Source organism: Oryzias latipes, chromosome 5, assembly GCF_053564925.1.
Source record: "Oryzias latipes strain Hd-rR chromosome 5, Olatipes_Hd-rR_3.1".
Taxonomy (NCBI): domain Eukaryota; kingdom Metazoa; phylum Chordata; class Actinopteri; order Beloniformes; family Adrianichthyidae; genus Oryzias; species Oryzias latipes.
This window is the reverse complement of record NC_136241.1, coordinates 30,643,219-30,662,129: the sequence shown is the minus strand read 5'-3', so window position 1 is coordinate 30,662,129 and position 18,911 is coordinate 30,643,219. Positions and strand designations below refer to the sequence as shown.

The following is an 18,911-nucleotide window of genomic DNA, read 5'->3' as shown; positions in this document are numbered from 1 at the left end:
CACTAGAAAGTAGTAAAATCATCTGTCCAAGCAGCAAGTCAAAACTCTAGAAACAAGGAGTTCCACACAAGCATTCAAAAAGGGAAAAATATGCTAAAAAAAGGCGACATGTTAGATCAAGGGTGCCCAAATCCAGGCCTCGAGGGACCGGCCTCCTGCTGGTTTTCCAGAAACCCAGCTTATCTGTTGCTGGTTACCTGGATCAAGTGTGTTTAACCAATGAGGAGCTTCAATGGCAGCTTGGTTGTAAAACATGTAGGACATTGGCCCTCTAGGCCTGGATTTGGGCACTACTGTGTTAGATACATTTACGTCAAATTAAATGTAAATCATTCAGCCCATAAATAAGTACTTTTTGCAAGTTTTAAGAAAATAATTTGTATTTTTTGAGCTTTTATGGACCTAATTGGCGTTCATTTCGATTACAATGACAAAAAGCTTGTGTAACAAGCGAAAGTGACTCATTCAACTGACAATATAATCTTAGAGCAAGTCGCCAGTGTGTTGCAGGGCCACACACTCACGTGGGGGCAATTTTAGAGACACCATTTAACCAGTGAAGTATGCTATTGGATTGTGGGAATACAATAGAAAAAGCCTGAACCAGGGCATTCAAGCTCTGCACCATCATACAGGCCTTATCAACACTTACAGAACTTTAAAATAACATCCTTAAAATTGACAGTACTTCAGAAAATAAACACAATTTCTTCAAATTGTAAATAAAATGGCATGCAGCTTTCTTGCATTTATTTGTGTCCATCAATTAAAAATAACAATTTTCATAGAAAAATAGTTACTGTAAGTGGCATTTCGAAACCTTCTAGCAGAACACTGATCAAAACTCTGAAGTTAAAAATAAGCAAAGCGATCAATTGTAGCTTCTTCATGTTATGAAGTGATTCTGTTTAGATTAAAATTCTTCATAGATGTCTGAGGAGCCTTTCTTAAATCCGGCAATTCCAGGTATTTGAATCGTAAATCAAAATTTTCCATTCTGAAGTATATGGCGCAAAAGGAATTTCACTAATTTTAATAATAATTTCCTCATTTCTAGATCCTAGCTCTTAATAAGACAAATAATCTCAACTGGTGTCGAGCAAAGAAAGACTAAAACAATTAAAAACCTAATAAAATGTCTTCAATGTCAGAAAAAAAAGGTTGGAATCTTTGCAAGTATCAGTGAAGATCTTTATTTGTCCCTCAGTGGAGAAATTTGTTTTATTAAACAGCAGAATGAGAAAGAAGGGAGAAAATATATATGGCAATAATTCAATTTGCAAACAGTTGAAAATAAACACGGATTTCAGGGATCGTTGCTTCTTGAAACACAACAGATAACTTTAGACCTCCAGAAAAAAACTTCCCTTTTAGTTTACACACTTCTTAAAGTTGGTTGATGCCTGTTATAATCCGAGTGTTAATGCTATTTTTAGAGTTTTAGTCTAAACCAGAGTGACTTGTGTAAGTGTGCAGGACAGCTGGTGGGTATTCCAGCTGTCATATGTCAAAAGGCTGGGCACTCCGTGAGTGGGAGACCAGCCCTTCATGGGAAAGCCCAGAGGCATTGTGTTTAAAACCAAATACTTTACTGGTTCATAAATACATAGACACTTAAGTTTATCTGTTTACGATCGTCACGGAAAAATGCATGAGGACATAAGCTGGAGTCTCCGGAGAAAATTCTCTTTGAGGTGGAAGAGTTAAGTGTCAGAAGAAAAACTTTTTTCCCCTTGTATGACGTCAGGAGTACAGTACTTTGATTTTCAGGTGCGTTCACGTGTCAGCAGGAGTTACAAAATAGCACTGACATGAATGCATGTTTTGATTGATTTCTTCTCATTTTAGGCTAATCTGTGGTTTGGGCTCACAGGGAGAAGACCCCATATTCCCCCAGTCTCAAAATCCAGCACACTTAAAGCAGGTCAAGATATTTTATTTGGTTGAACCCGTAAAAGCTGGAGTATTTATTCAGAGTGGACCAAGACCAAATTAACAAACAAAAATTGGTCTACCTAACAAGAACCCAAATCTTACCTAGCTAAACAAAATAAAATAAAAGACAATAACTTACCTCCCTAACATAACAAAAACAAGAGAAAAACATGTTTCAAAATAAATGGCAGTCCACTTTTACAACTCTAAACTCCATATAGCTGGTTTTTGGGAGAGGTGGGAGATGTCAAATGAGACTCCTCGGGTCTTCTTCCTGGTTCCCTTCATAGCAGGTGTGATTCCAGGTGTGACTTCCAGGAGCCAATCCACTCCTGGTGCTGGAGCACCACACCAATCGCAGCCCAGCAGCAGCACACTGACATTTGCAAGGAGAAAGGAAAAAAGGAAACAACAAACAAAGAAAAAAACGTCCTGGGACGTAACACTGTGCATGCGTTGGCTTTTTCCCGGTACTCAGGCATCTTATCCTATTCAAAAAACATGCTTTGTTGTTTGATTGGCGACCCAAAAACGTTCCTTAGGTCTGTGTGTGACCCTGGAGTGGACTGGCAACAAAACGGGAACTAACCAGCTTCACTGACGCACATATACCTGGGTGCGAAAGGGAATGGACAGATTCAAAAACGCGTTGCCGCCATCTCGCAGGAACTACCGGCCGAGGCCATCCTGTGGAAACGGCACACAGGAGAGTAAGACCGCCATCTTGCCACACAACCTCCTCAAGCTTGAGGCCCGAACTACCAGAGCGGAGGGCAAGAATGTCTGCATCACCAGGCTGCTCAGCGGTCATAGCAGAAAAATCAGTTCCAACAAGCGTGAGAGGCAGTCTGCAACGGTGTTGGACTTTCCGGCAACGTGACGTATGTCAGTCGTAAACTCTGAAATGGCTGCCAGATGGCGCTGTTGGCGCGCAGACCAAGGTTCCCTCACCTGAGCCATGGCAAACATAAGTAGTTTATGATCCACATAGGCAACGAAAGAACGTCCTTCCAGAAAAAAACGGAAATGTCGATTTGCCAAATGGAGAGAAATCAACTTGCGGTCAAAAACACTATACTTGCGTTCCCGAGTCTGCAACTTGCGGCTAAAAAATGCAAGGGGCTACCAAGCGTCCGCCACTCGCTGCTCTACCACAGCACCAACTACTATGTCTGAAGCGTTGGTAGTTGGCGCAATCTCAGCATCTGGGTCTGGGTGCGCGAGGGGAGCGGTCTTTGCTAAGGCTGATTTAGCTCCGTCAAATGCAGCAATGCGGTCTGGTGTTCAATCCACAGGGTCTGTGGCTTTCTTGGAACGCAAGCCGTCATAAAGCGGTTGTAAAAGGGGGCCGGCCCGGGAAATGAACCTGTTCTAAAAGTTCACCGTCCCCAAGAACTCCTGTAGGGACTTAACCACTGCAGGACGGGGACATTTTGCCACGGCCTGGACGTTGGTGGGAAGAGGAACCGCACCCTGTGCCGAAATTCGATTACCCAAAAAAATCAATGGCTGACACACCAAACCAGCTGGGTTAACAATCACGCCGTGGGTTTCCAACCGCTGGAAAACCTCCTTTAGGTGCACGAGATGCTCTTCAGGGGAGGGGCTGGCCACCAAAATGTCATCTAGATAGACCAACACGAACTTGAGACCGCATAGCACCGAGTCCATCAACCTTTGTAAAGTCTGGGCTGCACATTTAAGACCGAAGGGCATGCCCGGGAACTCAAAATGTCCAAAAGGAGTGATCACCGCAGTCTTGGGCACGTCTTCGGCCCGGCCCCGAACCTGATGGTAACCGTTCACCAGGTCCACTTAAGAAAAAATTGAGGTGCCGTACAAACGAACTGAGAAATACTGAATGTGGGGAATGGGATAACGGTCAGGTGTTGTCGCGTCGTTCAGATGGCGAAAGTCTTCGCACGGGCGCCAGGAACCATCTGCCTTGGGCACCATGTGGAAGGGCGACGCCCGGGGGCTGTTAGAGCGCCTCACGATATCCAGACTCTCCATGGTGGAGAACTCCTCCTTAGCGATGATGAGTTTTGCTGCATCGAGGCGCTGTGCTCGTGCAAAAACTGGCAGGCCCTTAGTGGGGATGAAATGCTCCACTCCGTGCTTAGCCACAGTGGAGGATAAAGCGGGAGTGGTCAAGGACGGAAACTCAGCCAATAAACTCTGAAAAACGTCATCGCATGACAAAAAATGCACGTGCATGACAGGCCCAGATTGGGGTTAGCCAAGTCCACTAACAAACTATGTGCATACAAAAAAGTCCGCACCGATAATGGAAACAGAAACCGAGGTGACAACAAATTCCCAACTGAACATACGTCCATGAAAATAGTTGTCCTTATGGTCCCAAAAGTCCCAATAGCAGATCCGTTAGCTGCACACAGCGGCGGTCCACCGGTGGACGTCTCTGAGGCGGAGGGGGGAACCAAACTTTTCTGGTCGCCAGAGTCCACCAAGAAACGACGTCCGGAGCAAGAGTCTGTGACAAACAGCAGCTCTCCGCGTTCGCCAGCACTCACAGCTGCAACTGAGTGGCGGCTGCGGCGTTTCCCGAACTCTAAAACGCACATGGCGGGACACGGCGCTTTGCTTTCCTTCCAAACCACTGATAAACTGATAAACGTAAACATCATAGTTTACGGTACACACGCCCAGAGAGCTGAAAAGAGCTGAAAAGACGGTATAAAGCGCTAATATCACCCAAGTTGCTTCATTTAAGATGAGGCAAAACTTTCTCTGGATTATTGTTGGTAATGTTGTTCATGATCATCTCAGCAGGTTTGAAGAAAATTGACTGGAGAAAATAAGAGAAATTGACATTATAGTCTAATTTAGGCCTCCTCATACATAGTCATAGTATAACGTGAACCATCAAAAAATACCACTTTTGTCAAAGGTGACGCAAAACTTTCACTGGATTAATACGTGAAGATTTATTCAATTATATGCCAACAACTAAAATAAAGGGGGCAAATCATCCTATATATAAACACAGAATCAGACCACGCCCACAGCAACTGCAAAGCCTGTTGGGTGTGAAGCCCAAAGGCAAGGGTAACACCACAACACAATCATAAAGACTTTGGTCCTTTTGATCATAGTCTAGCACACTAAAAAGTTAACTTCCGTCTGTTAAATGATCACATGGAACTTGGAGACTGTAAAAACAGTACTAATGTATTTTCTTGCTTATAGTCCTTTATTCTTCAGTGAGGGTGGGTGTCAGGAACAGATCCTACCTTAAACAAGAAAAAGGGCTTTATGTACAGAATATCAGAGATGAACTAAATTTAAGTTAGAAAACTTTATCTAATGATCAAAGAAACCTTTTACTTTTCATTATTTGTACAGAGCATCTTTATACAGAGTAATAATATACAGAAAGATGTGAAAAAAAGAAGAAAAAGTATTTTTGTCTTTACATGGAGCCCTTTGAAAATCCCAGGAACATTGGGGACAGTTTCAACTACATGGTAGTTATGTTTTATTTGGGATATTTGGACATCATGTGCAGGTCTGTCCTTCTCTGTTCTCTCTGATTAGATCAAACACAACTACCTCTTTCTGTCATTAGCAAGTGTGTCAATGTACCTGTATTTTCAGACCTTTTTTCCTCTCTCAGCACATTATATTTAAAAAAAATGAACAAAACAAAAAAACAAGATGAGCTGCTGGTCTTTAATAAATCTGGAGCTTTGATTTTGTTTTTCAATTTGTGGTCTAATGTTGAAGTTCTAGCAACGACGACACAGCTGTCACGTTTTTTTCTTTGTTCTGCAACATGCATGCTATGGGAATAACATGCTTCTCTAAACACGTGTTGTCATGACTTCAGTTGTACTTGTGGATTCCGTACACGTTTCTAAATGACGATGGAATGAAGATGTCTGAAGCACATGAAGAGATCCATCGGAATGGGAGGACTCAAGTGGTTTCCATCCAGGCGTAGGTACCTGGAGTGACAGAACAGGTCCTCACCATGCTGCACAGTGACTTGGCTCAGTGGCACATTGGATAAATGGCAGGTTCTGTTGTCAGTTTAAAGTTTTATGAGTTAGTGTGCGTGACCTACCTCAGCTTCGGCAGAACATCAGGGTCACTCGGGTCCGAATGCAGGTTGTATGGACAGATCTCAGTGCCATTGATGCCTGTCAAAACAGTCATGAGAGCTGTTTTTACAACTGATTTTTGTAAATTAGCATTTTTGTGTGTGCGTGGGTTGCTTATTATTTTTGATGTTTGGGGGCCAACATGTGGGCCAACAAAAAGACTTTGTTCATGTAAATTGTTGGCAACTTTTTAGCTTGATTTCTACATCAAATAATGGATATTTATGTAAAGAATTAACTATCCTAGGCACTTTAACATTGGGAGTTGGGTCATCTAGACCCACTAGACAGTGCACTGAACCTTTTTTCTTCCATGGATTACATGAAATCTTTCCACCTTTATCCACCTTTTTCATGGTAGGGAAACAGGTCAAAGTAAGGGTGGGGTCATCTAAGACAGTTAAAGTGTTTCTAAAAAGAAACGACTTTTGGTTAAAAAACAAATTATACAACAAAACGATTTAAACAAAGCAACACAATTCTAAATGTGAGAAAATGATTTTTATGAAAATGCAAGTTACTGTATTCAGGTTTCATTGTTAGAATGACTGGTTATAATCTTTTGAAAAATAGATATAAATTACCCAACAACCAGCGGTGGAGCTACTGGGGAGGCAAGGGAGGGCAGCTGCCCCCTCAGCAAAAAGTTTTGCCCCCCAATTTCTAAGTCAATTTTACTATCATCTAAGATTGTGAAACAGGTTTTTTTAAGCATTGCAAAAATAACAAAAGCAATATTTTTTAACAGCACTTCAGCTATATAAACTGCTGTTTTACTAATAATACAAATTATAAAACTGTTTAAAATAGGTATTTTTGATCCTTTCATTTGTAATGGCCTTCAACTCTGCTGTTCTCATTTGCCACCCTTTCCAGAGTTTTCTGCCCCCCCACACAAAATGGTCAGCAACAGAATCAACATGAAAAAATGCAGAGAAAGATGCCGACTGTGTTGAGGAGGGGTTACACACTCTCAATGCTGTTGTGGTTGAGATGAAGGTGCTGCAGGTGACTGTTGAAGTGAGGAACCATGCTGAGCTGGTTGTGGGACAGCTGCAGGTCCATCAGAGAGGACAGGTTGAACACGGACTTGGGGATGCCTTTGTCGCTCAGCTGGTTGTGGTTCAGCCTCACAAACGCCAGGTGAGTGAAACCTTCAAAGTAGTCTCTGCACAACACGACCAGAGAGGAAAGCAGACACTTTCAGGGGTTTCCCTTTATGGTTTTTCTCTGGGAGATGCAGCATGCTTTCAGCGACTGTGTGGCAGCGCATGCACTGTGTACTTGCTTTGGGATGTCATCTATGCGGTTTTTATCCAGGAACAGCTGAACAAGGCCAGCTGGTACACCGGCAGGCATCTTCTTTAGAGCATTGTGAGCCAAGTTTAGCTGCACCAGATTCTTCAGGTCCTTGAATGTGTTTTTTCCCAGGTCGCTGTCACTCAGCTGAAACAGACAACATTGTGTTTGCTGCAAAAACTTGCTCATAATTATATGACTTGGGGTTGAGTTGTGTGTCAGAAGCTTCACCTGGTTGTCGTACAGGTCAAGCAGAGACAGTTTATCTAGGTTTTTGAAGGCACCACCTGGGATCTTGGTGATGCGATTTCTGCTCAGACTAAGCTGCTCCAGAGTTGAGGGGAGACCTACTGGGACTTCTTTCAGCAGGTTTTTCTGTGCGTACAGGAACAGCAGACCTGGGATCTTCTCAAAAACCTGCAGAAGTGACATGTACAGATCTACTATTTCAGGATTCCAGACATCTTCAGATGGATAGAAGTAAAAGACAGAGCTGTCAAACCTGCTTATCTATGCGGACAATGCGGTTGTTGGCCAGATTGATCCAGCTGACTTCAGTAGCGTTACGGAACGGCTCAGAGGTTACCTCTGAAATGTAATTGTTCTGCAAGTAAAGGTAATGAGTTCTCTGTGGGATGACTGGGACCTCACGGATGTTCCGGTTCTCACAGTTGAGAGAATTTGGGTAGCTTGGAGAGCACAAACACTCCTGGGGGCAATCTTGGAAAAAGGAAGGTGGACCGAGAATGACTGGGGGGAACTCTGTGGGCTCCTTGGGCTCTGGCTGGGGTGGTTTGGCAGGCCTGGGGACGGAAGGCTTCTTGGTGGTTGTTGGACGCCTGGTGGGCTTTTTTGGCCGAGGTCTCTGACAGAACGCTGATCCCATCAGGAGGAACAGAGCTAGAGCAGAGAGGAGTCCCACACCCGCCTTCATCGTCCTGAAAAGGGTTTGAAGAGAGGACAATTTATCTTTTGTTGGGAAAAGTATACAGTTATGGTGAAAAAAGGACATTTTTGTTTAAATGAAACAAAATTAGATTATTATTTTTTTGGCTGTGTGGGAGTGATGACCTGAGAGAATAAAACCTTTGTTCTCTACAAGACTGAACCCATTTGTTATATTCGCTGATCTTTTTCTGCCAAAATGAACTTTATTGTTTGAAAAACTATCATAACATTTTTGCTTCATTGTTTGCTAGAGGAGTATTTCCTTTTCAATCTGTAATCAAAGTAAATGTTCTAAAGGCAATTTTTGAGATGAGTTTGAAGAACTCTCAACTCGGTTGCTAAAAACACAGGTTGCCAAGGCGAAGCATTTCAGACACCAAATGTGCTAGAGTGAAACAGATGTTCTTCTGCCTTTTTCATCGAAATGCCTCCACTAACATTCCTCTGAGTCAGTGCAGGTCTGTTTTTCAGTCTGGCAGCATTTCCCATCATTCTCTACCGCTAGCTTTCAACCCCTAATAACCCCAATCTAACATCACAAAAAGGAGGAAGAGTATTGGTGCTATTCAGTCGCACAGTTTTGATCCAGGTTCCAGCTCAGACGAAGAAAACAAAGACATTTGTAAAGGGATATATTTGTCAACAAGTGAATGCATGAGAATGGAGCGGAGCAGCTTGTGGCCTGCCGACTTTAGCACCCATGTCAAATCTACTGGCTTTTTCCAAGTGCACGTTTTCATCCACTCCTGATTCACAGTGGTTTAAAAAAAGAAATACTTAGAAATTAAATTTTAAGCTTCTTCTTTGAACATGTTCTCCATCATGAGAAAAATGCCATAAGAACATGTTAAAAACACAATTTTCATTGGAGTGTTTTTAATAAAAAGAACATTGTATCTACATCAGACATGAAAAAAAGAATTCATATTTTTAATCATCTTTTTACTTGTTTTAAAAAACCATGTTAAATCCTTTGTCTAATTGTCTAACTGAAACCAGTAAACAGACAACTCCTTTGTTGTCTCCTTTAAATTGGCCTTCAGTTAAATTGTGAATTGATTTTAAACTGTTAGATTATGAAGCTTTGCAAAGAAAAACTCCAAGATATTACTGTTACAAAATTTTTTAAATATTCCAAAAATCAACAAAACAAGAGGAGATCTGTCCTTTTGCTCATCGTCTTTGGAGTTTTCTTTTGCGTTACGTCAGACCGACTGCATTGAAAGTTTTAAGAACCCAGATCAAGATGTTTCTATTTAAAAAAGCTTGTAGTCTAATGGTGATTTTTAGTGTTTATCCGTTTAGTGGGTCCTGTTAGTGTTGGATATCTTCATCTGTCTGTGCCAGAGTTTTGGTTTTATTTTTGTAAGGAACTTAGTGATTTTATTCTGTGAAAAATGTTATTTAAATAAAAATTTCTTCTGACTTACTTATGTTTTGCAATAACTGAATGATGCCTTCAGTGAGAAGACACAATGATTACACAGATTTGGTTCCTCTCACACCTGCAATCGGTTTTGATGCTGTCTTCGTTCTGGACTCATCGATGCTGGTCTCTCCTTCAGAACACCAGCTGTTTATATTTATCCTTTTTTTCTCTCTCAGTCTTTACAATGTATTTTTTCCTTCTCTGTTTTCCTACCACATGTAATTCTTCTCGTTCTCCTTTTGCTCCTGCTGGACCTATTGAAGCAAACCAGCCTCATCTTCTACTCCATTCTCATCTCATTGGTTGTCCTGTGACACACCTGCTTTGGAGAGGCTTGCGTTCCAGCGAGCATCTGGAAACCTGCTTCCTTCTTTTCCTCCTGCTCCACTCTGATTTACCCTTTTTCCACAGCTCTGCCCCTTACACACCCTCAGCTCTGCTGTAATCTGCAGCATTTTTGGCTCCTCCATCCTTATGCTTAAACACCTTTGCACATAAGACTCTTAAACTCTGCTTGGAATTTGGTCCTCTGTGCCAAAAGCATGACAGATTTAGCACACTTTTTGGAAACTGTGGCGAGAACCTGCAGGTTTGGATGTGATGAAAATATCATGTAAAAGACGCTGATCTGCTGCTTTGTAAAAACAAAAAAAGTTGTGTCTTTGAGAGGGAAAATCGAGAGAAATTGAACTAAACTAAAGAGGAGGGCGGGTCCAGGAAATCAATGCTGACGGGGGGAAAAAAGACGAAGGCTCTTTTTATCAGTTTGGTTCAAGATGTCAACTCCGTGAGAAAAATAGGGCTTCATGTGAGAGAGATTAACGCACTTTGATCTGTGCTCAAGCAAACTTCCGATTTTCCAAGACTATAATCTACTGTAGACCATCTGTTTACAAAGTGATATGCTAGATTTTATTCTGATTTGTAAATGGCATTTATTGAAAAGCGCTCCGTTTTGCTTGGAAGGTGAGTTTTGGCGTGCACTCCTGCTGTTGAAGTGGATTCAACAGATGTGAAGGAAAAGTACTCAACCTCCATGCAGAAACTAAAGAAAAAGAACAAGAAAGCTTTCATCCACTGTTTGTTTTTGAACTCCAGAATTTTTTTTCTGTAATTCTCTCTTAATTCTACAGTATTGATCAATTTAAAGAGCTCTACTGTTTCTGTTTAAGCTTTCATTAGTGGGAAAAGAGAATCATTGTGTTTAAATGTAAGAAAGCATTTTGCTTGGGGACTAAAGTTTGTATCTCTGAGAAATGGGCCGTCCCATATAAAGGATGATTAAGATAAAAGAAATGTGACCTGAGCAAAAAAAGACACTCCAAGATGAAACAGCTTATGTTTAAAGAATGTCAAATTTGAACAAAACATTGAAAATGCCCCTGTTTTAGTCTGTGCCTGTTGATTTATTAATCATCTGCAAAGTCCCTGATCTCTTTGCTCTGTACTGCACAGTCCTAGCCCAAAAAAACCAGGTCCCAGGATGCAAATGGGGCTCAGGTCCAGAATCTGTGCCTGAAAAAACAGATCTGAACTCTTTTCTGTTAACTGTCCTTCCTTTTCCCTCTCAGAGCCTCATAGCTCTTTAAAAAAAAAAAAAAAACAATTCTTCCCTTTGTTATGACCAAAAGTCTGGAGAGCTATTGAGAAGTGTCAAAGTTCGATGAAAAATGATGTTTTTCTCTTTTTATTGCTTTCAACAAGGAAATCTGACCTGAAAATGGGAACTAGACTAATGGAAGTGAGTTGAACGTGGATCACTCTGACAAAGCAGCACGCCCTTTGCTGAGTGGAAGAAAAAATCCACATATTGAGAATGGGTTTAAATGATTTATTGACTATTTTTTGTAGCTCTCTGTCGGCTAATTTGATGTTTTTCGTTTTGCAAATAAAGTTGAAGTAGGAAATTACCGACAAAGCAATAAACATTTTCAAATGTGTACTTATGGTTGTTTAATAATGTCATTTTTTTTGTTTACAAAACTGAAACTGAAAAAAATCTCGGTATCACCGCATTTGTGTAAATATAGGAACTTTCTGTTTTCTTTTTCAGTTTTTTTTCAGCCTATCCTCCACTACTTTTAATCTGAGCTGTACTTGAGCAAAGACTGATCTGTCAGCAAAGAATCTTTGAGGATTCATTTAAAACTAGCCTGCAGTTAATTAATTTTCTTCCCACCCTTTTCTTCACTTTGTTGTTCAGTGTTTTTCTTGTTGGGTGTATCCTAAAATATTTTAAAATTCCCGCCTTAAACCTATCTTTTCAAATGTGTTTTTGTTAATGTAAGGCTATAGTGTTGATTATTTCAGCCTGGCTTTAAAACATCCTCACAAAAAGTTCTAGCTGTATGTTAAAGGTTAAATAAGGTTGTAGGCACCACTTGGTGTTGTTTTTTAGGTCATTAGTAATTCCTTAGGACAACCTTTTGTTTCCCAAACTTACTTTGCCATAATTTACCTTTCTTATGTCACCTAAAGGCTTTTTTTCATTATTTGAATCAATTCAAGTCCATTTGTAATCATTCTTTAGACATACTTTCTTTGATTTGTGTGATGTGGAAGAGGGATGGGCTGTTCTCAATAATATTATCACGTATTATTTTCCACTCCGTACTTTCTTTCCCAGCAGCCTCTGTCACAGCGGTCCCTTTAATGATCTGTTTCCTGTTCTTTGTATTTTGCCGTCACTATTCTAATGTCTTGAGAACAGCTACATAAACATAAAAGTTCACCATTTCCTGCGTTAGATGTCTAAAGTTTGCCAAATGATGTGTTTGGAGATTATTCTGAAAGAACAACCAAGAAAAGTTAGTAATATAAACGATTTTTAACATCAAATTTACACATACATCAAATTTCTCCAGGCAGTTCTCCTGTGAGAACCGTCCACGGTTTATTTATGTTTATAATTTCACTGGATTTTGTAATGCCTGATCACCAGCCAACTTTTCCAAGAGCAGAATTTTCCATCTTTTTTTCGTTCTTTTTGAGTAAACAAGTTTTTTTCTGAAACAGATTCAGAGCAATATGAGTGTTTTTTGAAGAAGAAAATCGTCCAATCTGTGTGTGTAATGTCAGAAAAATTTCCTACACTTGATTGTCATCCATCTGATTTTACTGCGGGGAAATAGAAACTAAATCACACAGTTCTGCTTATGAACCATCAGCAGAAACACACACTGGACTCCACCAGTCAAAGCAGAAAATTCTGCAAACGTTTAACTCCAAATTCACAGACCTGCACTTGCACACACTGACATCGCTCCTCCCTGACTGATGGACAAAGTTTGAATCAAGGTGAGCGTGTCGGAGGGAAAAGCAGAGCTCTCCAGAGAAACACCTTGTTACAGTCTGACCATTTCATTAAGTTCTGGTGAGTCCAGCTCAGTCCTCATTTTCTGCCTCCATCCTTGAAAATCTTCTGCCTGCTCTATTGACCCCCCTCCATCAAAAACAGTCAAACTGGAAGCAACACATACGTTTCTTACCTGCCTCTGGTAACTGCCCTCTTTTGTCAAGTCACAGGTTTGTGCTTTTCCTTCTTGCTGCCTTTCCCCCTCTTTTCCTACACATCCCTCCTTCTCTCCCTCTCTTCCTCAGGGCTGGAGCCCTCCCCTCATTGGTGGACAAGCCTTCCTGCTGGGTTTGTTCCCTGGCTTCATTTCCCTCAGAAGGTCACAGTGGTTCTTTCTCCCCCTGGTTTTCGGCTCATTTCCAGGGACATTTAATCATGATTTCTTCCGGAGAGCTGCAGGCTCTTTCATGTGTCTAACTGTGTCACAGATGATGTTTTGTTTTGCCACAACAAACGTTCAAAGCATCAGTCTCAGAGACGACACCGAATCTTTGGATGTGTATGTCTTTGCACAAGCTTGGATCCAACGTCTGTGGACACTGGAGCTCTGTTTTGGAAACCTCTCGCCTCAGTCGCCCACCCACTTCCTCACTGTTTAGATGACTGTCGACTGATCCAGCCATGTGCTTTTCATTAGCAGCATCTTTCGACCAACTCTAATCTTTTCTGTGCCCATCAAGTCACCAGGGAACCCTCCCCATCTGGCCAAAGTAAACCTGAACTGTTTAACTTTGGAGGTCCAACCAAAACGGCGGAGAGTGCGTTGGTGGAGCTCTCAGGAAGTGAGGCTGAGTGGCACTCAGATTAGGAGAGTGAAGCTTAAATCTGTGAAGGCTTATTTGTCACCAGGGGCTTGGAGGTGGACATGCATATGCAGGACTACATTCCTGCAGCATGAGCTGCAGCTAAGCAATAATGAAGTTAGCATATGCGAGGATGGGTCCCTAAAACACACGCACATTTCTGCCTCTGCTCAAGCCGTTACTGTGACTGTTCCCGCCGTTGCCAACACAGTCAGTCGTCAGGTCTGGGAGGCTGATCTCCACTGGGATGAGAACCTGGACCAGACTGATCCCAATTTACAATAGAACAATGGGATTAAAGAGAAAAGTGCTACATTTATTCAGTGTGACATTTTGGGTGGGAGCTTTTTCTCTTTTATGATGTCAGCAAATATTTAAAAGAAAGCAGGAACACATTTTCACGGATCACTCACCGCAGTTAGCTGCATAAACCTTTATCTTGCACTTTGTTCTGTAATTGACTTTTTGTTTTATTTTCCTGTAAAAGCTCAAAAACATGAGATGAATCTAAAAGAAGACTTTAAATGCACTTAAATACGGACCCCCCCCCCCCCTTAAATAAACGATAATCAACAAAAAAATTGTTGGCAGTGAGACAAGAAGCAGACAGACTAAACACTATCAAAAGATTAAACAGGAATTTAAAGCCATCATTTTTGACAATGTGCACAGACACAAATAACAAACAAAAATAGTCAATGTAATCAATAATGAACTCACTGTGGGAAAATGACACAAAGTCATTCACACAGAAACTACATCGAATATCTTCTCTACTCATTAAAACAGGAAACTAAAAACATCACCAAACAAAAGCAGGACATTTGTTTTGAATTTATAAAATATGACCATGAAAAAAAAACAGATTTCATCATTTTCATCAGATTTAATTCAAACAACAACCAACAGATCAGAAATGTACTTTTAATCTGCATAAATCTATTTAGGATGAAGTGAAAAAACAATTATTATTTAATGAGAATATTAAGATGTTTTGAGTTATGATTGAAATGAAAATGTTACAAATGTGTTCATCTTGAAAGCTAAATCTACTCTGGCAAAAAGTAGTGTACTTTATGTTTATTCTATTAAGCACTGTTGTGTATAAGTATAGGTATAGCAAGTATAATATGGACTTTGTACATGTAGTGTTGGAAGTATTTTAACTGAATGCTACTTTAGACAAATAGGAACATTTTAGGTTTCAAATTTTTGGATAGCATATAAAAAGTAAACTTTAAGTATTCTGCCTCACTTTTAGTATAGACTACTTGGAGTACACTTAAATAGAGTGCTTTTTGCTAAGGGATGCTTTGGAGTTTAAGGTTTAGAACATCGATATAGGATTATAAAGAGTTAATTCTCACTAAATGTGAAATTTAATATTTATTTTGGCTTGAGATTGTGGAAATAACTTTGGCGATTAAGCATTATTGACAAAAAATACCGTATTTTCCGGACTATAAGTCGCCCTTTTTTTCATAGTTTGGCAAGGGGTGCGACTTATACTCCACAGCGACTTATATTAGAAATAAATTAAAATAAATACATTGTTAACCCTCCTGTTATTTTCAATTGTGAGGAACAGAGATGATGCTCCTGGGTCAATTTGATGTATGAGGTATGTTAAGTGTTAAGAGTATGTTAAGTGACTCAGAGAATCAGCAAACCTTTTTTTTTACAGTAAGATCTTGAAGGCTAAAAACATAATATTCTATTTTCCAATGATTTCATAGATTCAGAAATGCAATAAAAATGACCACTGTTTCTACAAATACAGGATGAAAACAGAGTATTAGTTGGCCAAAGATGCTTCATGAAAGGAATAAATAAATAAGTATGAGAAAGAATTACTGGGAAATTATGAGGTAAACAGTCTGCTATGATTGTGTCATATGAGGTTGTGCAAGTAATTAGCTCTTGGTCTTAGATTTTGTCAAATAAATTTCCCGTCAAAATGCGACTTATAGTCCAGTGCGACTTATCTGTGTTTTTTTCTACTTTATAATGCATTTTTGGGCTGGTGCGACTTATACTCCGGTGCGACTTACAGTCCGGAAAATACGGTAGAAGGAAAAAATAGCAGTTCACAGTCAGACAAATTTAGATTTATGAACCACAGTTTAGCAGGTTAACTTACAAAAACAAAGAGTTGATTAAAAAATGCACCTTATCAGGCAATGAGTAACCGTTTAGTCTTTAATATAAGAAAATTTCCAACAGTCCAGTAATAGTCTTTACAGTGAGGCGTCAGGGCAGCATTGCATATTTATTTCACATCATGTGCAAACAGGTTGAAAGAAAGGATCAGATAAAGGTTAATTTTGTGTTCAAGATTCACCTACTGATTGAAAAAAATCATACATATTTATAGTCTGGAACTTGCTCTCACTGCAGAAATTCTTTAGGCAGCTGCCCCTGATACTGTTACTTACTGACGCTGCTGATTTCCAAGCAGATGGAGCTAAACAGCCACAGGCACGGGCCCAAAACGACTTATGATAAGCTGGGAACCTTCCAGGAACGGTCTGTTCTGTCATCAGAGTGATTTGAATTAAAAAGCTGTTTGCTCCAAAGAAACTGCTCACTTCTTTGGGGCAGGAATGTTCCCATGGTTGGAGGAATGGTTGGAGTATCCACATTTATTTGACTTTTTTGCCCCAGTTTGTTGTAAAGTAGCAACAGATTCCTACACACATGTTAGTCAGTGTAATATTATGCAATTTGTATGCACAGAATCAGTGGTTTCATCACAAGTGAATCTGCTGTAATTCAATCAATGCCTTCCATGCAGAGCCTTATCAGTGTGTGGCTTCTCCAGTCCTGGAGCATGGCTCACTGAACACCACCGGTCATTGTGGCTCCCAGAGTGAAGCCGATGAGACTGACATCACTTCATCTGGAGTCATGGTCCATATGCAATCAACTGACAAATACTTTTCAAGTGAGTTAAGTGAGTCGCTGGAAAAAAACCATCTGTTAGGGAGTCTCATCCAAATTCTTGCCCTGACAGACTCACAGCTTACAGCATGCTTCAGTCACACATGGAATGACTTTCTCAATCATTATTCTCTAAAAGGCAATAATGTAAAAATATGACAAAACAACTTTTGAACGCAAAAGTGCTTTAGTAATCCTCTCTGGAAGAGTCAGATGTTTTCATTTTTGATCTGCCAGTAGCTGCGTTTCTATTGACTATGAAATTATGCAAACTGAATTTGCGGTAATAAATTTGCCTATTGGAAACAAGACAAAAAAACTTTTTGTGCTTGGAGGAGGTGATTTTTGAAGCGTATTGAAATTATATTTCACAAAACTGCAATGGAAACACTTTTTATCTAATTAGATCAGTCACATGACCAACAACTGGATGGCAATGCACTTCTTGGTAGGAACTGGCTGCACAGCAAGTGCCACAGGAGGTCCCACAGCATCACAGCTCATCAAAAGATGAGCGTGTCATGCGGAATAGTTGGATCCACAGCTCCTCTGTAAAATCACCAACCACCATTTCCCAAAATGGCTTCATCTAGAGCTGCTCCCACATGGGAGGAGCTCGCCGCTCTGTGGCCTGAATAAGACGCCGACGTCTCCTTTGATGGATGGTTATGAGCACTAGTGCCGTAGTGCCGGAAATGAATCTGCTCTACATCAAAGTATTGTTCAATCTATCTATCTATCTATCTATCTATCTATCTATCTATCTATCTATCTATCTATCTATCTATCTATCTATCTATCTATCTATCTATCTATCTATCTATCTATCTATCTATCTATCTATCTATCTATCTATCTATCTATCTATCTATCTATCTATCTATCTATCTATCTATCTATCTATCTATCTATCTATCTAATCTATCTATCTATCTATCTATCTATCTATCTATCTATCTATCTATCTATCTATCTATCTATCTATCTATCTATCTATCTATCTATCTATCTATCTATCTATCTATCTATCTATCTATCTATCTATCTATCTATCTATCTATCTATCTATCTATCTAATCTATCTATCTATCTATCTATCTATCTATCTATCTATCTATCTATCTATCTATCTATCTATCTATCTATCTATCTATCTATCTATCTATCTATCTATCTATCTATCTATCTATCTATCTATCTATCTATCTATCTATCTATCTATCTATCTATCTATCTATCTATCTATCTATCTATCTATCTATCTATCTATCTATCTATCTATCTATCTATCTATCTATCTATCTATCTATCTATCTATCTATCTATCTATCTATCTATCTATCTATCTATCTATCTATCTATCTATCTATCTATCTATCTATCTATCTATCTATCTATCTATCTAATCTATCTATCTATCTATCTATCTATCTATCTATCTATCTATCTATCTATCTATCTATCTATCTATCTATCTATCTATCTATCTATCTATCTATCTATCTATCTATCTATCTATCTATCTATCTATCTATCTATCTATCTATCTATCTCTGTTTACAGACAGACTTTAGTGTCAATTTAGTGATAAATATTGTTGGCGCTGAGGTAAAGGGAAACAAAAATGTTTTCTGCGTCTCAAACAAATCTTTTCCACATGCTGGAAATCCATTTTTTTCTCTTCGGGATCAGCTCATCAACCAACAGTTTGTTTCACTGAATATGGAGGAAAGGAATGTCTGCAAAGACTGTTATTTTTTTTTAAACTCATGTTTAAAAGACCGATATGCACAGTAAAGTGAGGAGTAAAAGGTGTTTGTGAAGTGTGTGTGTCTGTCTGCATGTGTTGTTCTGTGTTAAAAACGCTGCATCTGCCTCACATATGAGTTTCTTAGTGTTCTTTGTTGGTAAAAAAATAAATAAAACGTTCTGACCGATTCCATTGGAGGTGGAACCTTCTTCTCTCATTGAGCTAATATAGTTGACATGTGGGAAACTAAAGTCCATCTCAAACCAGTCTGCTGCCTATTTTACCTTTGAGGCCAGATATGATCAGACAAAACAAAATAGTGACATTT

General features: G+C 39.7%; 1 protein-coding gene across 2 annotated transcripts; it reads right to left on the bottom strand.

Moving 5' to 3' along the window:
* Nucleotides 1-5,130: 5,130 nt before the first annotated feature.
* On the bottom strand, nt 5,131-13,360 carry prelp (proline/arginine-rich end leucine-rich repeat protein). Of its 2 annotated transcripts, none has more exons than XM_004069143.4 (7): nt 13,224-13,360; nt 7,861-8,296; nt 7,590-7,775; nt 7,348-7,505; nt 7,031-7,227; nt 6,023-6,098; nt 5,131-5,903 (listed from the first exon to the last, which is right to left on the bottom strand). In XM_004069143.4, the coding sequence occupies exons 2-7, from the start codon at nt 8,290-8,292 to the stop codon at nt 5,813-5,815; spliced, it is 1,140 nt and encodes a 379-aa protein (XP_004069191.1). In that variant the 5' UTR covers nt 8,293-8,296; nt 13,224-13,360; the 3' UTR covers nt 5,131-5,812. The 2 variants fall into 2 exon arrangements, with proteins under 2 accessions (XP_004069191.1, XP_011473817.1); XM_011475515.4 differs by having other exon boundaries at nt 13,215-13,327.
* Nucleotides 13,361-18,911: the final 5,551 nt, after the last annotated feature.

Excerpts from the sequence above, each read along its gene's own strand:
- prelp (XM_004069143.4), bottom strand. The coding sequence starts at position 8,292 with ATGAAGGCGGGTGTGGGACTCCTCTCTGCTCTAGCTCTGTTCCTCCTG. Across the intron at positions 7,506-7,589 it reads TTGACCTGTACGACAACCAG|CTGAGTGACAGCGACCTGGG; the intron begins GTGAAGCTTCTG and ends TGTCTGTTTCAG. Across the intron at positions 5,904-6,022 it reads GATGTTCTGCCGAAGCTGAG|GTACCTACGCCTGGATGGAA; the intron begins GTAGGTCACGCA and ends CTGTCACTCCAG.